We start from the raw sequence: 18,272 nt of genomic DNA on the forward strand, positions 1-18,272 counted from the left end.
GTGTACCAGAATGCAACAGAACCAAACAATGACAGGAAACTCCCCACATACATGCCATACACACAGATGCACACACAGAATTCAGATGTGGACACATACACACATACAAAATAGGTGGGAAGATGTAATAACGCATTGCAAACATGAGACGTTCACTGATAAATGTGGATGTATCCCTAAGATTACCCTGTATTCTCGTTGTATGGTATTCTATTTGAGAGATGAAACATTTAGGGCATTACTGATCTGACAACAAAAATTTTACGATATCTAGATTTTCTAATGGTACGTCTGACCTCCAATCGCAAATTTGAATGAAATCTTGCAGGAAATGAGGGTGGTAGAATGCACAGAAGGTATATAACTCAGTATACAGTGGGCTGCACTGCAACAAACTACAGGACTATGAAGTGACCAACCACACACCCTACACAGTCATCTTCACAGGCATTTGGTTGAGATTCATTCTTCTTCTTCTTCATCATCTTTCTTAACCCTAATCAGGCTGGGGGGGGGGGCGCGGCGGAATCCGCCCCCCCTCGACGTTTCGCGCAATATCTTCGCAACGCGATAAGCTCCCGCCGCGATGTTTCATGACTTTTTTCTTTCAAGTATCGCGCAACTTTTGAGACTCAAATTGTTGCGCCCGCGCGTACCGTTTTGACGCGACGCCCATTCAAAAAAAATTTGTCAACCCCAAAATTGCTCCAAAACGTGATTTTGTGTACGTACAATGTACAAATCCAATGCAAATTGTGTTTTTTCAATTAATTCACATAAAAATTCATATCTTCACTTAGAATGGCTGAAATTAATTAATTTTAGCATAATAATGCTTCGAAAAATGTCTGTGACAAATTTTGGCTAAAAAACAAACAAAAACAAAAGGTCAAAAAACAAAGAAATACATAAGAAATTCAAAAAAAATAAAATACATAAGAAGTTAATTTCGATACAGATTTTTTTTAATCCTATGTCTAAGAAGAATGATACAAGAAACATTTTTAACAAGAAATTAGCTTATTTGGAGCATTAATAAGTGATTTAGAGCCCAAAACTGATTTTATGCATAAATTACAATAATCAATTAATATAAAATATAAGAAAAATTTTTCGGAGAAAGCAACCATACATTTTGATAGAATACGTTGCGGGCGTCGCGTGCGCCGATTTTCGGCGCGATCGCGCGTTCCATAGGCGAGATCTGAAGGGGGGGGGGGGGCGGAATCCGCCCCCCCAGATATAGCATAGCCAAAAAAGCCCAGCCTGATTAGGGTTAATCTTTAAAGGGCTATGAAGCCTATCAAGGAGATTAACTTGACCTGAATACTATGGGGAGGAGCGTGGTCATACTCAGAGACTGATGTGAAATGGCCTATGAGGCGATCTTGGAATTTTTCAACTCCGTTAGAATTCCTCACAGAGCCTGATAGATCACTCCACGCTAGTACTGATTGTCGAGCAAAGGCAAAACTTGTTGATATTTCCCCTTGGACAGTATTTAAATCTTCAAGAGAACCACCTTGTTCACACAAGAGAACTTTGAAGTGATTTATAATGGAATCAATTCTATCACATAGTCATGCTCTCCATTTTTATCATTTCAATTCACGCTCTCAAGGCAACACAGTCTCTGCAAATGTACTGTAGACTTGCATATTCATGCAGCAAATTTGATATAAAAATTTCCACAATACATGGACATGTGTATCTGTAAATTTACAGTACCTTGATGAGAGCACCAGGATGAAACGTCCACCTTGTTCCACATTCCCGATAGCTGACTCTTATGTCTCCCCTTTCGGTCATCCGATGCACAAACCCAACCTTTCCAATATACTGAGGAGATTGCATGAAAAGGGAGGAAATACAACCTGCCATAAAACTGATTTTTTTTTTTTGATTTGTACAAAAGAGAGATCCATAGGCATACTTGTGAGAGTCTCCATATATTCAGGCAGTCATCACTACATAGTCTGTGAAAGGAACATGACTACATGTCTACATTTTGATGAAGTTCATTGAACTTGGCTGCAGAGTGTGGATTACAACATTAATCCTCTTCACAAAGGAAATATTTTCAAATCCGATTACTATTTCCATCCATCTAATTTCTGTACATTACACAAAACAAACCTATTACTGAACTTATACCTAGTGGAATTTATGGCCAGACAATTGCATTTTAGCTAGATTATGGTGATATTTCACCTTGATCTCTGACCTTTCACCCCTATTATTTCAGGCAATAAATTTTCATTTATTTTTACCCTGTCTGCCAATGTGTACCTATCATCTCTGGACATTTCTTGCTAAAGCAATGACTGGAAAAAAAAAAAAAAACTTTTTAAAGTTCAGTGACCATGGACCTTGATGTTTGACCTTTAACCACCACATTTCATAGAAATCACATTTTGTATATTTAAGAATACTTAACAGTGATTATACTGATAATTTTACATTGGTTGTTTCTATTCCTAACTCACAATTTAGAACTATTTTGATGCACTAAAGCTGGGTTTTTGTTTCATCTACATATGGCTAATAATGCCTTTTAACCTGAAATAGAGGCAGCTTTAGAGGCATGCACAATAACAAGGAGACTACCTCACCTCCGCCATCTTGGGGTTCCAGCCCCCATGACCTTCTTGCATAGCCTTCAGGACATCAACTTTGAGGACGACCTTGACCTTATCGCCCACACAGAATTTTGTCTTGCTCTCCTCTGCCGGCTTACGCACATTCTGCTCACCTTGTTCACCTGGGATTACAAAATATCAGAACATTGAAACAAAGGATGTGTGAAACAATAATTTTCAGCTCCATACATTAATAATCTAGTAAATATTGCACATGTTCTGCAGAGGGGGGAACCTAATTCAGCACAAATTTTCCTTTTGCATGTTATGCTACATGTACATAATCTCCTTAGAAAACTGGAAAAAAATACAGAAAGTAAATTTCCACTTAAAGGGGAAATCCAGTCCAAACATAAGTTTCTGATAAGAAAGAGTAAAATATTACGAGTTCAACGGTATAATTTTGATTGAAGTCAGATAAAAAATAAGGAAGTTATGGCATTTTGAAGTTTCGCTATTTTTTCAGGAAACAGTCCTTGAATGGTCAATAGGAATATATGCAAATGGAAAAGTGAGCATGTCATTCCCTTACAACTTACCATATAGTTTGTACATAAAATTATGACATTTTCAGTTTTTCATTCAAATGCAATTATGCCTGAGGCTAAAATCCTCGTATATCTAACAGATTACTATTCTGAAGTTACTCAACCAAGAACAACATCATGTTTCAGACTTCAATGACAGAAATAATGAATTTTCGTCATTTTTTTTTGTACACGGTCAGTGGAAAATTGTGAGGTTATGACATGGGTAGTAGCTCACTCATTTGCATATTCATATTCACTCTACAAGAACTGTTTTGCAGAAATTAGCAAATCTTCAAAATGTCATAACTTCCTTATTTTTCATCTGATTTCAGTCAAATTTTTACTGTTGAACTCGTAAGATTTTACTCTTTTTTTATCAGACTAATTTATATTCTTACTGGATTTTGCCTTTAAAGCGCAGTTTCATAGAATATATGCACAACAAAATGATGCAGCAGAGCACTGCATATAATAACTGTGTATGTAGAAAATAACATGCCATGGCTTGACCCATATTGCATCATATATCCTTTTAAAAAAAAATAAGTCCATTTTTTGTTTCATTTACACAATTAGCACTGACTAATGACAGTGAAGAGATGGTTACAAACCATATCAGTACTGCACACACTGGTACAGAATACAAATGGGACAGATGACAATGACAATTTGACTGAAGGATTGCATATGAGAAAGCCTGTACATGGCTTGTGACAATATGCAAGTTGGGCCAAATAAGGTTAAGATTCCAATATGTTTTCTCATCCTACCGACGAGCGAGAGGTGTTCCTTGTAGTAGCAGCCTGCTGACGCATCCTTGGTGTACTTCAAGTCCACTTTGCCCTTGTGGCCCACACGGTATACGTTTGTCAAGCCATTCCCCCATGTTACGTTGGCAACGCTACGACCAGACTCATGCTCCCAGCCCCGGATGTTGATTATATTTCCTGACTTGCCTTCCCCTCCTAAAAAAAATAATTCATCCATAAATACATATTGCACTTGAAGATGACTATTTACGTAGGGAACAAGACTATACTCTATTACAACTCATTTGAAGATAATGCAGGAAAGCAAGGGAATAATGTGAGACAATCATCCTGCCTACAGTTCAGTGACAAATACACATTGTACATGTGCAGAACAAATGTCACAGTATTGTATGCTTATTTCTGTAACTGTGGAAACAATTGTGTGATTATTCTTCTCTACTGGGCTTATATCAATGACATTCACTTGCTCAAAATGTTTGCAGGTAAGAATATTTCTCGACATATTTCAACATCTCTCCCAAACTTTGTGTCTTCTTATATGTCCAACACAGTTAAGGAGGGTATTACATTCCTTAAAGGCAAAACATAGTTCTGGTATGCCTGCACAATTGTCAAATTTTGCTTCAAAATGTATATGTATGCCAAAGAAATGTGTGGAATAACACTGTAATAAGAGGATACTCATTGGGTAACAAGGAAAATACGAAATATCAACCAAAAAAGTTCGCCTCTCAGAACTTACCTGAGCGGGGCCAGGTTAACTCAGACTAGGGGACAACTCGGCCTCACTTTGATGGCGGGGCCGAGTTGTCCCTCTGGATTGTACAGTGTTGTAATATGGGAGCGCTTCGCCTTCTGGCTGGTCGCAGTTATTGGCTGAGTTGATACAACGCGCGCATCAAAGAACCTCTTTGGCGCGCCTACAAAATGAATGTGCGCATATGTATAGAATATGGAGATCAAGAACTGCGTACAAATTGTCTGAAATAGGGCTGAATTTGTCATTGAGAGCGAGTTAACCTGGATCCTTCTGGAATAAAAGTCGCTACCGACTCCTATCTTTGATCTCAAAATACTCCAAAACAACTCATCATCACGGCAAATCACGTCAGCCAGGTAAGTTTCTTGGTAGACTCTTTCAATATATTGCAAGCAAATATGAAATGGTGCAAGACAGGTTCTCAGACCCTTACCAAAACTATGTTTTCACTTTAAAATTCCTGCATTGCAAAATTATTCCACATTTACAGCATCATGTGATGCAATTTATTGAGTTCATGCTGTATTAAATTCACGAGGCAACTCCAACTTCTCCCTATTTGATCACAAATCACAATAAGTTGGTCAATATGTAATGCTATAACTACAGTGCTTTCTACGTTTTGGATGGAAGAAACTACTAAGAAATTCAACAAAGAAAAGAACATCAGATGGCACATATGCTACACACATATCATCAACACACTTACATTTTTCCTTGTTTACAGCAAGGTGAAAGATGTCAGAGGTTATATTAGACAGAGTCACAGTAGGAAGGAATTTTTGAAGTCTTCAAGGGTAATGTCTTAGGTTTCTTTGGTTGTCCGTACAAATAAACCTAATTCTCCCAGTTTTCGTTTTATTTGTGACTACTAGAAAAGCAGCAGATCAGAATTGAAGCAAATTAGGACAATCTGAATGGGAGAATTCAAGGCAATACATCTGACCTTTGTTTGTCATACTTGTACAACGCGACATGCTCTCTCGTGTCACATACAGTACGAGCTGAAATTTGCGCGTACAGATATTTTCGCGAATTGCTACTTGGAGGACATTTCGCATGTTGTTAATTTCGCGGTTGCGAGGGTCTAACTGAATTAACTTACTGAATATTTGTGCGCTGTTATTTTTGCATATTGTTATTTTAGCGGTTCAAAGGTGATTCGCGAAATTTGCGAAAATAAAACCATCGCAAAAATTTCAGCTCGTACAGTAGATGGATGACACTAAGACAGCTACATGTAACGCAAAGCTTTAGGCATCATCTAGACTTACCATCCTGGTCACCCCAGTCCCAGTCTTGTCCTCTCACCACTTTGGCACCTGGTAGAAGACCTCGCAGCGGAGTCCGTGTAGCATTGGCTCTCTTGGACACACGAACCCTGGTAGGACATGAAAATCAAAGAGAAACTTGAAGTTCAGTCTTTCTTTTTCTTCATCCTCCTTTTTTTCTTTTCTTTTTCTTTATCGTTTGTTTGTTTTGATCTGCCTGTACTTTGCAATGAACCAAAATGGAGTTGTTAATCATGACAAATGAGATTCACACAATTGTCAAACAAAATTGCAATTCTTTTACAACAAATACAAATCTCTAATATATTACACATACACTTGTTGTCTACAGCTGGCAAAAAAAAAAAAAAGCAAAACAATATATCACTGACATGTATATTAGTCAAAATGGACAGTGAATAAATTTCATTAATACACCTTGGATAGCAAATATGTGAGCATGACCTGTTTGTCCTACAAGGGGTATACATGTATTTTTACTGTTTACTTCCACAACTTAGTCAGAATATTAATATACCTAGTTCTTTACGTTAAGAAAGAAGGAATTTCAAAGAGGAGTTCCATATTTGCAACAAATAAATGCTATCACCTGGTCAAGTTAACAACGAGTTATAATATACCCAGAGGTGATTCCATTATTGGGTATCTTTCTTTAATTGTACTGGTACTACTGGTAGATTTAATCATAATTCCACTGTTTTTATTCCTGATCTGTTACAAATATCTATTCTATAAGCTGAAAAAGAGAAAAGTATCACATTCTAAAATCTTCTCTTTTTTGAAAAAAAAAAATCTATGTTTTATCTCAAATTAGGTGGCATTATTCTGGGTTGTGAGCAGTTGACATACATGTACCTATCCTAGTATTACATGTAAACCGCACTTGTAAGGTACATAAACTAAGACATGGGCCTAGAAAATAGCGAAAGGCGTGCCTCATGTGATTCAGCATACTGTAACCCAGGGTATTGCATATCCCCAGATTACAGTGTTGTGTAGCGTCATATACGGTAAACACATTGCCAGCAAGGTGGCTAAATCAAACAATCCCAATGCTAATTACTCACAGTAATAATAATACATTTGTAATTTTTCCCCAACAAACTTTTTATCATAATTTTGGACAGTAATTCGCACAGAGATAATTTTGATCCACAAACTCAGCCAATGGTCACTTATTTTCAACTGTCGACTGATAATCATAATGCAGTGGTACGCTGCACAGATGTGTATCAAAATCATACTCTATGGTAAAGTGTTACTGGTGCGGCTGTTTAGCACTGCTGCTGCTGTGCCACCACTATTGTTACATGGCTTTGATAGAGGAGAGAGAAAAGTTGGGTTCTATTTTCAGGATTAAAATGTTTGTTGGTGTATATATTGGTGGTTATTCTATTTGGTTGATTGTATAATTTCAGTTCATTCATACTTTGTCCATATCTTTAAAAAAAAATATATAAATAGTGCAAAATCTTCTTGCATGAAGCACTAAGAAATAACCTTCATCCATTTTGGGATAACCAGGGGTGCAGCGCTAAAAAAAAAGAAAAAAAATAGAAAGAAAAAAGCAAAAACAAAATAATTATACAACAAAATGGTGGGTACCCCAGGGAACTACAGACCACATCATAAACCTATACAGCTGTATGTATGATTCATGATCTCTCAATACTCAGTTGTGATATCTACCACAGTACCAGGTAATTTGGAAGTTCTCCAGCAAATAATCACTTTCACAATTATCAAAAGATGACAAACTTTGATGAAACTTACAGGATCTTTAATAATCAATGCGCATTAATGAACAGAAGTATTGCAGCAACAACTCACCCAGCAGAGTATGGCGTGACAAGTCGAAGGAATTCATGATTATGATCATGTGCCCCATCAAAGTAGCATATGGAGCAGAGGTCAAAGTTCTCACAGTCTATACACTTCCAGCGGATTCCCATGATGCCTTCTTGCTTGCATCCATTGCATATAATGTTCTGATGCTTTACTCCTGGAAGCAAATGTGTATATTTCATGATACATTAACTTGGATAACATCTTATAACTTTGAAAAGATTTCATTTGGACTGTGATCTGAATGTGAACTTCAAACCTCTCTATATCCCTATGACCATAAACAAAATCTGCTTGCTCTGCATACCGGTATGTATGATTACAATTTGTATGCTAGGATTCAAGATGTTGATCAACAGGAAAGAACATACAAACAATTGTATATTAATCTGTTTTGTGAAAATCAACAGAAACTACCTTCAACAAGATATCTGCCTAAACCAGATAAGAAAATACTTGGTACTTATATTGCATCTTGAACAATGTATGCTATTGATGAATAAGTTTTTGCACAAAATTTTATTTTTCCCTTTCTTTGATGAAACCACCACTTTGGAGCAACTTGATTAAAAACATGAACAACTGCAATGTAGTTTGAAGGTGTTCATCTTACACACAATAAATAAAAAACCAATACAATGAAAACAAGAAGTAGGAAGCATCTTCACTGCAAAAACTCAAACAGGAGAGAATTATCATGACAGTCATATCTTTGGGATTTCATTTTCGCAACAAATATCATGATATCAGAAGTGGTGCATAAGCTGATGGTAGTACACAATATCAGTTCAATTCTGGAAATATGACTTCGATCAACATCTTGTGCTGGATGGTGTTACTTACCTGCCGGAGCATTATCGTAGAGCAAGAGATCATGGGCGCCTTGGTAGCCAACACGGTAGTTAGTTCTTGTCCCACAATCCCATTGTATCACCACTGTCTTGTCTGGAGAAGTGCTGCTTCCCTGGCGCCCAATCTCGACCACCGTCCCGAGATGTCCATCACCGTCGTCCTGGTTACCCCACTTCCAATCTGGGCCCCGGACAACTCGGAGTCCAACACTTACTGCCATCATTTATGCGCTTGCTGAAGTTTAGAAACAGCTGTGAATGAAATGTTACAGGAAAAACAAAACAAAACAAAACAAAATACAATTAGCCCTTTCTGGAGGCTCTGGTATTTTGAGCCTGGAAGACAGGAGTTTTCTAAATTTTTCTTTTTTCGATATCACATACATTATCAAGTCAGAAGTTGCATGAAATAGATCTACACATTCTGTAGATCTACAGTCTCCCATAGTTAGTTTAACATGGCCATATTACCTTGGCATATACACAACATCGTCTTTACACCAAATATTGACATTATTTATAAAACTCCCAACAACTGGATGCATTGCTATTATATTACTAAGAAATGCCATGCCATTTTTGTCGAACAGACTGGCATGTTAAGTTATGTGTATTGTTATTAACTTATGAACAGCCATCCATTATAATTGCACATTGCATTGCAATACAGTCCTAATGCATGTAAATTATGATTGTCAGGCCTAGCTAAGCTACATGAAGCTAGGACGCAAGTACTAAGTAAGAGTAAGACAGTAAGTACAGAACATTGGCATTGGATAGGAGAGGTCTGAAATATACCGGTAAATACATTTGGAGATCCCCTAACCCCGTCGCGGGGCGCTGTAACACAGTAACAGCGCCCCGAAGCAACCCATGCAATTTTAGAAGCACTCAAATGCACTGCAACATGTAAACAACTCACCGCTCAAAAGGACACTTGGATTCGCAACGAAAAGCCACATGATATAAAACCATTATTGTTGAACAATAGAAACGACTATGTATTTCTCACCATTACCTCCGAAAACAAGATAAATAGTCATCTTTGAGACCGTCTACTCGAGATACTGTCCGTTCAACGTTTTGAACGTATCACGTAAATATACTGATCTGCGCATGCGCAAATGAATATGCATATTTTACGTCATCTGCCATATGTACAATGTCGCTCGTATTTGGTTCTCGGTCTCATTTAATAAAGGACACCTGTTCGTACCAATACCATAGGTATCATGGAGTTCAAAATGCTCTAAGTGAAGTAGAGGAGGATGCAAAAAGAATTAAGTTCAAAGTGGAGCAAATAGAAATTATGGAGAACGCAGTGAAACAGAATGACACCTTCCTAATGTTGCCAACTGAGTTTGGCAAGAGTGCTTGCTTTGGTTTCATCACCAAATCTTGGAAGTTGGATAAAGCAGGGCTGCACACTAACCCATTTTTTTTTTTTCTGCCGGTCCAACCTGTCTCTGTCGGATCAGTAAATATCCATTTTTCCTCCCCATTTTTGTACTGGTCGGAACAGAAAATTTACTGGTCAACAACAACCTGAAAAAGCATTAACTGGCTTGCAAATTTATTTTCATGTTTTTGTCGACAATAATATTACCTCCCCCCCCCCAAAAAAAAATACATTTTGCAAATAAATATTTTGTAAACTCAAGTGCCTTGTTTATGGATCATTTCCTTGAGAAGGAACAAAAAGGAATCATTTGTGAATTGTTTTGTTGATACGAAAAGGAAGTGAAAAAAAAGAAGGGACTGAAATGCGGTTTTTAACTTTCCTCCGAAAATTTCTTCCCGTATCTTACAAGTATGCGTTCTTGAAAGTACACTGCAGGGTCGAATTTGTGATGCTTTGTACTCCTATCTCTTCTTCGTGTATAGAACCATTTTAAAAGAATTGAATGTTTGTGAATTAAAGTGTTAAATGATTATGAACAAAATCAGATTGTATCAAATGCGTTTGTGACTTTTTGTCAACATCGGCGCACGTAGAGTAACACGCGTTACTTAAGTTGCTGCGCTTTTCACATTTTTGGTGCTCAGCTGGATTGTAATGATTATATGAATTATTTTTGCTGTATAGTATTTTCTGATGCACGTGCCAGAAGGGGTTCTTTATTTTTCTCCCGATAATCTTTTCGCATTTGTGCATGCGCTCTTGAAAGGTATATACGGCAGCATACGGCATCAGGGTCGAATTCACGATCCTTTTTGCACTTATTTCTACCTCGTGATATCAGCGGGATTGTGACGATTTCATGAACTTTACTTCGGATCACTGTTCGGATGTAATCTGTTGTGATGAACACACCAGAATGGTTGACAATGCGCCCTTTATTTTGCTCCGATAATCTTTTCGCATTTCGTAAATGCGTCCTCTCGGATTAGAAGAAATGATACGGCCGAATTCATGATTCTTTTTGCACCTCTTGTTCTCCTCAAACTTCAACGGGATTGTGATGATTTCATGAATCATTTTGGCTGTAATTTTTATAATGCACGCGCCAAAAGAGGTTTAAAATGTGTCCTATTTTTCTCCCGAATTTGTGCATGCGGTATGCGTTTTTGAAAGATACACAGCATGCAGGGCCAAATTCACGATCCTTTTTGCGCCTATTGTTTCCTCAAATTTCAACGGGATTGCCATGATTTCATGGATTATTATTCGGCTATAATCTTAATGATTCACATGCCAAGAGGGGTTGAAAATGTGTTCTTTATTTTTCCCCGATAAAATCTTCGAATTTCGTAAATGCGTTCTTGAAAGATCATAACACGGCCGAATTCATGATCCTGTTTGCGCCTATCAATTTAATATCAGCGGGATTGTGACGATTTCATGAATTCCTACGGCTGTAATCTTTTACTTTGCACACACCAAAAGGGGTTGAAAATGTGTCCTTTTATACTTTTTACAGATAATCTCTCCCACATTTCGTAAATGCGCGTCTTCTCGGATTAGAAGGTATTCACGGCCGAATTTATGATTCGTTTTGCGCCTATATTGTCTCCTCAAACTTTAACGGCATCGCGGTGATTTTATGAATTATTTCGGCTCTAATCTTTTGTGATGCACACACCAGAAGGGTTGAAAAAACATTCTTTATTTTTCTCCCGAAAATCTCTTCGGAATTATTCATGCGTTTTTTGAAAGACAGTATTCAGGGCCGAATTCGATATCCTTCTTGCGCCTATCGTTTCCTCAAATTTCAACGGGATTGCCATGATTTGATATTCGGCTGTAATCTTGATGATGCACCACCAGAAGGGGTTGAAAATGTGTCTTTTATTTTTCCCCCTATAATCTCTTCGCACTATTCGAATATCACGATTTTTTTTTGCGCCTATTTCTATAACTCAGATATCAGCAGGATTGCGATGATTTCGTGAATTCTTTCGGCTGTAATCTGTTGTGATGTACGCACAAGAAGGATTGAAAGTAGTTTTTTTCCCGATAATTTCTTCACATTTGTGCATGCATTTTTGATAACCAACATGGCATGCAGGACCGAATTCAAGATCCTTTTCGCGCCTACTGTTTCCACAAATTTCAACGGGACTGCGATGATTTTATGATTTTTTTTAAATTTTTTTTCTCGTCACATTTTGTGCATGCGTTCTTGAAAGGTACACAACAGGACAAATTTTGTTATCCCTTTTGTGCCTATCTTCATTATGAGACCATTCTGAAGGAATGAAATGAAAACAAACGCAATCAGATCTTTATACTGCTGTAATTTTTTCAATTTTTCTAAAAATCTGCACAAGTAAACTCGTTCTAACATGTCATCTGCCACGCTGCTGCAAAGCCGGGATCGGATCATGGGTTTAAAAAAGGCATGAGTGAAATGACCACAGAAATGCGTGCGCCTCTACGAATACATACTCCTTGTCTGATGGCATGACCGCCGATCGCAAGCAAACGAACGATGTAAACGCGTTGGGGAATACCGGCATGCATTTCAGTAGTATTGTACATACACGTATGTATAAGGCTTAAAAGGGTATTGATCAAGCAAGACAACATCAAAAAAAAAAAAAAAAAAAAAAAGCCATGGGGAGCAATGGAATACAATCCCAATGACCATGTGGATGGATCTGAAAGGGTTAATTTCTAGTTTTTCATTAACCAATCCATTATGCCTTTAAGATGAAAGCCAATCTAAAATTTTATCAATTTCACGACAATGATAAAAAAAATCCAGCAGAACAGTGCAAAAATGATAAAATCGGATAAAAAATAAGGAAGTTATGACATTTGAAATTTCAAAATTTTTCAGAAGACACTTCTTGTCCCATTGCTATGAATGAATGAATGAATGAAATGAATGAATACTCAAGAGTCAATTTTATTGATCTGTATGTCACAGTACATAGAAATTTAGCTTCCAATTCTTCCAACTTGTTACACACAATAATTATGAAACACACACGCACGCGGACACACACACACACATACACACAATCAAACAGAAAGTGACAAGCCTGACAGAAAAAGAAAGACAGGAAGGATCTCCTCTCATGTGGTAGTAAGTCTTTGGAAAAAAAAAAGGTCTCTCAATAAACAATCAAACAATTCTCAACTATTGGAAATAAACAAAACATGTATGTAACAGAAGTGTATTCAATTCAAATCACAGTAGAAAATAAACATGAAGCAAAAATGAATATGAGTCCCCAAGAAGCAGAGCTTGTGAGTGGAGCCCATTGTGAATGTACAACATTAAAACTATAATGTACAGTGTGAAAGGAAACTTGATCTATAGATGAGACATCTGGGGCATTGCCTCTGCAGACTGGGGAAAAAAATAAAAAAAAACCCCCAAAACATACCCTCTATCATGAAAATCACCTGTTATTTTCTTAATCCTTCACATCTCCAGATGTTCATTATGTGTGCACTTCCTTTATTGCAAATAAATAATGAACCACACATTCGAAATGTGCTTAAAAAACGAAATAAATAAGTGCCGGTAGGCCCGATAGTAAATCATCGCCCAGCATGCATTCTATTTGTTACGTCTCATGAATATTCATTTCAGTTCTCAGCGAGCTTTCCGGTTTTTTTTCCACACGCATACATTGCGTATTACAGTATGTGCTACGTTTTATCCATATTAGCGCATGCGCTGTGTAAGTCGTACTACAATACGAAATGCGGTAGGACTAAAAAACCTCGGATAAACTCTTTCACAGGGCTCTCAAAACAGATCATATTGTAAATCGACTTCGCCTGCCGTGATTGTAAGTATCTTATCTAAGAGTAAGGCTACTAATTTCAGTATAAAACCCTGTATTTTGGTCTCTGGTCACGTAAATGCTTAGCCATATCAGGTGCTTCCGTGACAGGTATAGGTTTGCTGTGCGACCCCTTTACGGTACGTATTTGTCCGTATGGGGTCGCTGCTGCGGTTAGAGATCCCCTAACTGTACGCACATGACTTACTGTAACATATGCTTACGGTTTTTACAAATGAAAATTGATCTAATGCTACCAGCGCAAGATGACAAGCGACAAGAAGACAAGAAGACAAGCGACTTGCTACTTAGCAACGGGTAAAATATGCCACTTTCGCGTTCATGTTCCTTACCCCTTTCACGACACCGCACCGTTGCTAACATATGGGACTGAGTTGATTCATTCGCCACGTCCTGTGAATGCGCAATGGTAACAACATTGTCTGTGTAGGCCTACTGCTGTCTTCGAAATTCACGGTCTGGTAACACACAGACCGTCCACAATACAATCGAAACTAACTGATAGCTTATCGGTTGAAAAGTTCAAATATAACAGCGGATGACAATTTTGCGTCGTTCACCGCAGCATTAACTTACCAATATCCATAATTAGTCAGGAGGAATCACGGCAAGACATGTTTTGCTTTTCCTTCCGCGTATGCAATTTTACAGTTGTAAATTATAACAGTTGCATCCATACATGCACTTCGCGAAATAATCGATTCAATTGTATGCAAGAAACTGTAATCGATGCTGACAAGTGAGTGAGTGATGCCGCTGTTATGTGGGCGTGTTTACAATGCACAAGGGGAAAGTACACAACGGACTCGGGCCATAGTATTCATTAGGCGTTTTCACATCAGCCCGATAAAAATCAAAGCTCGAGATATTTTTTAATGTCCCAAGTCAGAAAGATAGCACGCTATTTCGAAACATCGGGCTGATGTGAAAATGCCTATTGGGTCATTTTCACTTTTGTTCAAAAAGAGATCGACTTAATTAAAATTATCATCGAATTGAAGTTCTTGTAATTTCAGACCAAAATAATATCAATTTTTGATAATCCATTTAATCATGATAAGTCCTTTTTTTGATGTTATTATTGATCGAAGAATGAAATACATTGTATTCCTGTACGAATAAATCCAGGAAAAACAACATCTCGAAAGCTCTTGCTGGTATTACAGTATCCATAAACTGAAGTACTAGTATTTCATCCCATCCAATATCTTGTTTATGCTTTATAATATATTGATAGTGTCACATTTAAATGGGCTGCTTGCTTGGGGGTCAGCTAAAAATTGTGTATTGATAGGATCTTAAAGGGATGGTACAGTATTGGTGGAGATGAGAATTGGGCTTTTAACTTTTTGCGAGATACCAAGAAAACACTTATGAAATAGTACAGAGCATACCATTTTAAGAGGAATTCAAAGTTTGTTTGATGAAAATCGGGTTTGAAATGACTAAAACATCAAAAAAACAAAGTAAAACAAAGCGATCGTAAAAAAGTGTGGCTCCCACACTTAGTAGAATTGCTCTGTTTTGGATATCTCAGCCATTTCAAAAGTGATTTTCGTCAAATAAACGTTGAATTCCTCATGGAATTACATGCTCTTCCATATTTCATAAGAAGTTTCTCGTTATCTCACCAAAAAAAATGTTAGAAACCTGAAATTAAGTCTCAACCAAAATTATACGATCCCTTTAAGAATACAAATAAGGGCCCTTTGAATTTTTTTTTTTTCAATTTGGACTTCCGCTCACACTGCAATTCAAATTTATGTTTGAGAAAAAAATACTGAAAATATATGATTTGTATCTTTTCCATCTTTGATGTTTGATGTATCAAACCTATGTGAATGAATGTCCTACTGCCCTTTCTGTTTCATGTTCATAATTACTCTACTCGTCACCAAAACTTATTCCATTATATACACCTCGTGCATGCACCCGCACCTTTGCACAAAACGCTGTTATTTATTCTGGTCCAAAGCTTTGGAACTATAATAGTTTGCCAATTGCTATTAAGTCTGCCCCCAGTTTATCTATATTCAAGCAAAGATTTAAGAAGCACCTCCTTGCATCTTATGTTGATTGATGATAATATGACCTAATTAATGACCAATGTGTGTATTTACGCCTACTTGAACTGTATGTCACTATACTCTCTCCGTTTTTATTTCTTTTCTTCTCTTCCTTCCCCACCTCCCTCTTGTTTCTGTTTCTCACCTCAGCCCCTTATTTATTTTGCAATACACTGTATATCACTTCCGCTCATCTGCATGTAATATGTTTTGTTTTGTTTTGTTTTTGTTTTTGTTTTGTTTTTTGTTTTTTGTTGTTTTTTTTTTGGGGGGAACCTTGTTTAACAAGCTGTGCTTTCTCAAGGTCCCATAAAACCACGCGACATTCCAGGAAAACATCAACCTTTACTTCATTTTTTTGTGTATTTATATAAAACAATGTACTTGTCCCCACAAGGGGGTTTGTGTTACCTGTGAATGGTTTGTGAAAATAAATTGAAATGGAAATGGAAATGGAAATTGAAATTGAAATTGAAATTATTCTGGCATCGATCGAACTGAACACTGAGTGGCACAAACTTTATGGCCGATCCTATACTGTACTGGAAGGGGTACCAGTGTACACCTAGATATAGAAAAAGATGCTAAAAACACATATCACTCCGTGATGATGGGGTATATCGGCATTAAGAATTCTAAACCACCATCAAAAAGATTAAAATAATTCTTTACCGATGTACAAAAATGTCACAGTGTTATCATGCATTATATATGGAATGGTAATAGCTGTGTAGTAACTGATGGGCCCTACTTCAGTATCTTTATTACAGTGAGTATTTTGACATTTTGACTTGTATATACACAATAGACCTTCCCATACGAACAGATCTTCTAGATTTTCTTTATACAACCTGTAGTAAATTGTTATGCCTTACAGATTACAGAAAGATTTCAATGCGGTTTATTTCCAGCCCTTGGCAGGGAGAGGAGTACCAGAGAGGGTGGGGGGGGGGGAGGGAGGGGTGGGATATGTTGAGAGGGAGAAAGTGAAGGGCTGGAGGAGAGAGGGGGGAGAGAGAGATGAGTTTGGGGATCGAGGGGTAAGGGCAGACAGTCCCATGTATCACAGAGATGGCAAATTCTTCCAGAGAGTTGCAGCTTGGTGAAATATCACTGTGGCAGTTCAGAGGATCGAGGAGCTGGGGATCGGGGGATGGGGGCGAGGAGGCCAGCGGGATGTCGTTTTAGGGGAGGGTAATCGTGCAGTCTGGTCATGGTGCATAGGCCCTATTAAATGTCCGGACTAAATAATTTCTTTTTTTTTAAAGTCCTTTGAAATGTGACATTGGTGGTTGGAAGTCCATTTTCTTTTTCTTTTCTTTTTTTTTGCGGGGGGGGGGGAGGGGCGGGGGCTGATGGGGCCGCGCGGGGGGGGGGGGGGTGATAAGTTGGTGAGGCGTGAGAGAAAGCTTGTCAGGCGTGTGCGGAGCGTGAGAGGGCTAGAGAACCCTCAGCTCTATCAAAGAACAGTAGGCCCTATCTTCAATTACCATAATTTTCATTCCTATTATAAATCTCAGTGGCGGCCGGTACATGGGGAGGGGGCGATCACCGGCTGGGCGCGCGCCCCTTTAATTTTTGGAAAATAATGAAAAGATTTAAAATGGAAAAAGAAAAAGTACGGGAGCCTTTTCTTTCCTCTTTTGCGGGAAGGGGCACCAGAAATATTTTTGCGCCCCCCCCCCTTTTTTTTTTTTTTTTGCGGAATTCCTGGATCCGCCACTGATACGGGTGATACCATCCGAAACACCTACAGTTGGATGTTTTATTTCCGTCAGGCAGTGCAGGTCCGGTCCGTACCCGGGCCTCGATTGCGCCATACGCTCATCATTCATATTCGTCACGTGTAAATATGTAAGGCGTACACATAACATGGAAAGTCACTCGTCGACGGCCGAGCACCTCTCAGTCCCAGCTGGACTCAGCGCTAACTCGACTAGCAAATATCTTTCGTATTTGTGAAGCTTTCCTGAAATATTCGAATTTGTTGCGACACAAGCACTGATGTAAGTTTTGCGGTCCTAGACCCTTGGAGAATTATTACAACACGTATTGCAACCAAATGTGAAATCGCTAGCTAGGCTAAATGTAAAAAGCAGCTCGTATATTTGAACTTCCTTAATTCACACTGCACATAAAGGAGGTGGAATTTTCGTAGGACAGGCACATAATTCCGCTGCCGGCGTGTGTCGCGTGAGAGCTGAGAACACTGGTAACGTGCCGAGGCCAAGGCAGTTTGATCTTGACGATTCGC

At 38.1% G+C, this 18,272-nt stretch overlaps 1 protein-coding gene across 2 annotated transcripts in view; it reads right to left on the reverse strand.

Annotated features, from left to right (window-relative positions):
• Positions 1 to 14,632, reverse strand: part of LOC139739653 (E3 ubiquitin-protein ligase MIB2-like) — a 30,663-nt gene extending 16,031 nt beyond the window's left edge. For both annotated transcript variants that reach the window (XM_071650265.1, XM_071650264.1), the window contains exons 1-7: positions 14,529 to 14,632; positions 8,683 to 8,942; positions 7,825 to 7,996; positions 5,977 to 6,083; positions 3,940 to 4,134; positions 2,613 to 2,761; positions 1,729 to 1,839 (exon numbers count right to left, since the gene is read on the reverse strand). In XM_071650265.1, coding sequence (XP_071506366.1) covers positions 1,729 to 1,839; positions 2,613 to 2,761; positions 3,940 to 4,134; positions 5,977 to 6,083; positions 7,825 to 7,996; positions 8,683 to 8,914 — 966 coding nt within the window. In that variant the 5' untranslated portion in view covers positions 8,915 to 8,942; positions 14,529 to 14,632. The remainder of the gene's footprint in view (positions 1 to 1,728; positions 1,840 to 2,612; positions 2,762 to 3,939; positions 4,135 to 5,976; positions 6,084 to 7,824; positions 7,997 to 8,682; positions 8,943 to 14,528) is intronic.
• Between the last annotated feature and the right edge of the window lie 3,640 nt (positions 14,633 to 18,272).

This window comes from Diadema antillarum, unplaced genomic scaffold (genome assembly GCF_040938485.1).
Source record: "Diadema antillarum isolate AM-2024a unplaced genomic scaffold, OU_Dant_1.0 seq00000810_RagTag, whole genome shotgun sequence".
NCBI lineage: Eukaryota > Metazoa > Echinodermata > Echinoidea > Diadematoida > Diadematidae > Diadema > Diadema antillarum.